The sequence below is a fragment of the Macrobrachium rosenbergii genome, chromosome 34 (genome assembly GCF_040412425.1).
Source record: "Macrobrachium rosenbergii isolate ZJJX-2024 chromosome 34, ASM4041242v1, whole genome shotgun sequence".
Lineage (NCBI taxonomy): Eukaryota > Metazoa > Arthropoda > Malacostraca > Decapoda > Palaemonidae > Macrobrachium > Macrobrachium rosenbergii.
The window spans coordinates 4,564,050-4,569,049 of NC_089774.1; the positions used below are offsets into that span (position 1 = coordinate 4,564,050).

General features: G+C 38.1%; 1 protein-coding gene across 1 annotated transcript in view; it reads right to left on the reverse strand.

Moving 5' to 3' along the window:
* LOC136856088 (uncharacterized) overlaps positions 1 to 2,947 on the reverse strand; it is a 6,308-nt gene extending 3,361 nt beyond the window's left edge. Inside the window, exons 1-3 of the mRNA XM_067133717.1 lie at positions 2,821 to 2,947; positions 619 to 721; positions 1 to 38 (exon numbers count right to left, since the gene is read on the reverse strand). The exon at positions 1 to 38 is cut by the window's left edge and continues 107 nt beyond it. Of these exons, the coding sequence (XP_066989818.1) occupies positions 1 to 38; positions 619 to 721 (141 nt within the window). The 5' untranslated portion in view covers positions 2,821 to 2,947. The remainder of the gene's footprint in view (positions 39 to 618; positions 722 to 2,820) is intronic.
* Positions 2,948 to 5,000: the final 2,053 nt, after the last annotated feature.

Consider the following 5,000-nt stretch of genomic DNA (forward strand, 5'->3'; position numbering starts at 1 on the left):
GCTGGTGGGGGGAGGGGCCGGTGGGAGACTAGTTGGCCCTGTGAGTTTTGGACGGAAAAAGATATTAATAAAATTAATAAATATAAGAAATAAGATTTTAAATATTAATAAATATAATAAATATAATATATACTTTGTGATATATTGGAATAAATTTGATGTTTAGCTAAGGGTGAAGTTATGGCTTAAGCAATAGGCCTATGTTAGTTAAGGTTGAAGTTTAGGCTTAGGGGATAAGTCTATGTCAGTTAAGGCTGAAGTTATTGCTTAGGCAATAGGCCTATGTTAGTTAAGGCTGAAGTTATGGCTCAGGCTTAGGCCTATGTTAGTTAAGGGTGAAGTTATGGCTTAATCAATAGGCCTATGTTAGTTAAGGCTGAAGTTATGGCTTAGGGGATAAGTCTATGTTAGTTAAGACTAAAGTGCATTAATTTCCAGTGGTTTATATATTATTTTATTACTATTATTATTATTATTATTATTACCCATAAAGTCTGTAGCCCACAAGAGAAAAAAACATATAAAAACTAACTTTCTTAAAATCACCAATACCCCATGCCCACTGCCACAGGCAAGGCGAGAGAAAGTACCCAGGTCAAAATGGCCCGTTAGACTTACCTCCATTGACCTCCTGGGCGTCGGTGACCTCCCTAGAGGTCAGGGCTACCAGTACCACCCCCACCAGTAGGCGCATGCGCGGTTCGCCAGCTGCTGACCTCATCTGAAGGAGAGTAATTATAGGGTTTTGAAGTAGCGTCCGTGCTGGGTCAGAGGTCAGTGATACATTAGTGGGCATTGGTGGTGCTCTCTCTCTCTCTCTCTCTCTCTCTCTCTCTCTCTCTAGTGTGCAAAGGAAAGGGATAATCAGAGTCGAATACGGTGGCTGAATTATTCATGATACTTCTCTCTCTCTCTCTCTCTCTCTCTCTCTCTCTGTCTTTTGACTTAAGTAAGGAATCGGGTACCTGGCAGCTAGTCGAGTGTTGTAGTGTGTCAAGATGAAAAATGTGAAGTATATCGAAGATCTTACAAGAGATTCTTTTTCACCCGGATTCCGTCTGTAGCCTATGTCTGTCGTTTCGTCTGTGTCTGTCGTTTTGTCTGTTCTTTGTCTGTTTGTCTGTCCGTCACTCAACAGAAGAATGTTGATCTTGTCCATATGACATATTTTCTTATTTATGGCCGAATGTCCTTCCTGGGTTTTATGTCCTATTGTTGATGACCCCCCCTCTCTCTCTCTTTCTCTCTCTCTCTCTCTCTCTCTCTCTCTCTCTCTCTCTCTCTCACGTACACAGGTGCGGAGACATTGCGATAGTAATCGGAAGAATGACAAACGACAATGCGGTAGTTTTTTTATCAACTTCTAATCGGGGTACGAATCTCTCTCTCTCTCTCTCTCTTTCTCTCTCTCTCTCTCTCTCTCTCTCTCTCTCTCTCTCTCTCTCTCTCTCCACTTGTCAATCTGGACTGTGGTTTGCTCTGCCTATTCATGAATAATAATAATAATAATAATAATAATAATAATAATAATAATATCCTCCCATTTTCTAGCACAGATGAGACCCAACTCAGTCAACTGACCACCAGGAACAAAAATCACTACTTAGATCAACAGGAAGTTCCCAAAGTATCTCACCTCACCTGGGATTCGAACGCTAGCACTCTTCTTAATCAGGTGAGTGTCAAGGACTATTCTTTGTACTATTTTATAACAGAGAAACTTTTGAAACCGGAACACGGAAGAGGGTGGAGAATCCCACATTCTGGAGGTGGGTGGTAGGAGAGATTATTCAAAGCTGGTTGACTATTGAATTTATAATTCCCACTGAGTTATCTGATTAATTATTGATAAAGAGATATTTCCAGGTATCTCTCAGAGCCTGGAGTCTTCATGGACTCTGGAATTGGTTATAAATGAATTTCCAGGTATCTCTCAAAGCCTGAAGCTTTCTTTGACTCTCTGGAATGAATTGTAAATGAACTTCCAGGTGTCTCTCAGAGCCCAGAGCCTTCCTAGATTCTCTGGAATCAATTATAAATGAGTTTCCAGGTATCACTCAGTGCCTGGAGCCTTCTTAGGTTCTCTGGAATTAGTTGTAAATGGATTTCCAGGTATCTCTTAGAGACTGGAGACTTCTTAGACTCTCTGGAATTAAATATAAATGAATTTCCAGGTCTCACTGCCTGGAACCTTGAACTCTGGAATCAATGGTATTTCCAGGCGTCAGTTCCTGGAGCCTTCTTTGACTCAATGTAATTAATTATAAATGAATTTCCAGGCATCTCTCACTGCCTGGAACCTTCTTAGCCTCTCTGGAATCAATTATAAATGAATTTCCAGATATCTCTCAGTCCCTGGAGCCTTCGTAGACTATCTGGGAATTAATCATCAATGGATTTCAGGGATTTTTCAGCCTGGAACCTTCTTAGGCTGCCTGGAATTAATTTTAAGTGAATTTCATAGTATTTCTTAGAGCCTGGAATATTCTTAGACTCTCTGGAATTAATTATAAACGAATTAACAGGTGTCTCGATCCCTGGAGCCTTTTTAAATTCCTGGAATCAAGTGAAGTTTAATTTCCAGGTATCTCTTGGTGTCTGGAACCTTCTAAGATTCCCTTGTGTGTGTATATGCATGTCTGTCTCTTCTCGTTCACCTTACGTGGTCTCTGAGTCTCTTCCTGTGCTGTCCAACATCTCCAACTCCACTTAATTCGATTAATATTATCAAAAAGAGCTTGGAAAAATCCTTCGGACCAACCTTATGAGACTAGACACTCGAGTCAGCAGCGAGGTACAAAAACCAGTGGTTCCTCCTACCTTCCTTTTCTCGACGATCCTACGTGTCCGCTGCAGGCTTTCCCCCAGTCGTGCAGGACGTTTTAAATGGTCCGGAATCCCGCCCTGGATCCTGTATTTATATCTGCCCGAAAACGCTCCGTGCAATAAAGCCCTGCGGGAAATCCTTGAGACCAATACTGACCGGCGATAAGGAGAAGCTTTGATATACGTTCGTTAGGCGCATTCATTTTTGTTTTGCATTTTTCCAAGGCGTTTATTTTATCATTCCCGGCTTCGTACCTCGTGTGCAACATCTCGCATCCTTCTTTTATGCATCCTACTACTTTATTAACATCCTCATTAACGATTCGCCGGTAAAAAAGAGGAAAAAATTCATCCTTTCATAATTTAACTCGAGGAGAATGCTTGCTGGTTTGGGTAGCGGGATGGGGGACCCACCCACCCATTCGCGGGCTCTGATTGGCCGACTGGCCCACGTGATTAAGTCTCTCGACCAATGAGGGCGCGGATAGTCGTCTCCTAGTCTCAATGGAAGAGTTTTTTAAGTTAAAATTTTCGATATTTATTATATTTTTGCTTTTAAAGATGAAATAAATAATACTAATCATAACAACAACAATAACAATAATAATTATAATTAATATTATCATCTTCATCGTCCAAAAGCGAAAATATTCCTACTTCACAAAAACATTAGACCGTTATGGTAATTCCATGAATCATAAGGTTTCGTATAACGAGGTCAGTGGTTTCCCGAGAGGTTATGAGAGAAATATTCTAATGTAATTCAAGATTCGAGAGGGTAACTCACCTTCATGTTTAATATAATTCAAGATTCATGAAGGTAATTCACCTGTATCATTAATGTAATTCAAGATTCATGAAGGTGATTCACCCTGTATGATTAATATAATTCATGATTAATGTAATTCAAGATTCATGAGATGAACCACCTGTATTCAAGATTCGTGAAGGTAACCCACCAGTATGATTAATATAATTCAAGATTCGTGGAGGAGCCCCACCTGTATGATTAATATAATTCGTGATTGGTGAAGGTAACCCACCTGTATGATTAATATAATTCATGATTCATGAAGGTAACCCACCTGTATGATTAATGTAATTCAAGATTCGTGAAGGGAACCCAACTGTATGATTAATATAATTCAAGATTCGTGAAGGTAACCCAACTGTATGATTAATATAATTCATGATTAATACAATTCAAGATTCATGAAGGTAACCCACCTGTATGATTAATATAATTCAAGATTCGTCAAGGGGACGCACCTGTATGATTAATATAATTCAAGATTGGTGAAGGTAACCCAACTGTATGATTAATAAAATTCATGATTAATGTAATTCAAGATTGGTGAAGGAACCCCACTTGTATGATTAATATAATTCAAGACTGGTGAAGGTAACCCACCTGTATGATTAATATAATTCAAAAAATAAGTCCTTAGAGTCTTGGACTTGTAAAAAAAAAAAAAAAAGCCCGGACCATTAGTAGTGTTTCTGCAGTCCTTCTCATGCCCCTGGGATCGATTCCACAGGGGAAGAGGGTGTGAGTTTGCCTGGGTTTGCTCCTGAGATGTCCAATGTTGTTTTAGTGGCTGAAGAAGGGTTTTTTTTTTAACTGGTTGTTCGCCAACTTTGCAAAGTTGCAACGAGGTGTAGGGGCTTGCAACTTCATCCCAAAGGACCAGAAGGTTGCTAATAAGACAGTTATGATTTTGATATGATTTTGGGTAAGTTGTAATAATAATAATAATAATAATAATAATAATAATAATAATAATAATAATAATAATAATAATCAGATTTATAATTGAAAAAGCAGTAATAATAATAATAATAATAATAATAATAATAATAATAATAATAATAATAATAATAATAATAATAATAATAAGCTAGAAGCAGTTTCCCCCCCCTCCTTCCAAGGTCAAGATCAGTGACCGGAGAGAGGTCAGCAGAGGTCATGGTCGAGAGTCATCTTTTTCACAGACCCTGTGTTTTTGTTGGTGAATATCCACGTGTTTGCCGATTGTTCAGTAAAGGTGTTTGTTGAATGTGGGTTGAAATTATTATTATTATTATTATTATTATTATTATTATTATTATTATTATTATTATTATTATTATTATTATTATTATTATTTGTAAATGGTTGATTTACTTAGTGATAT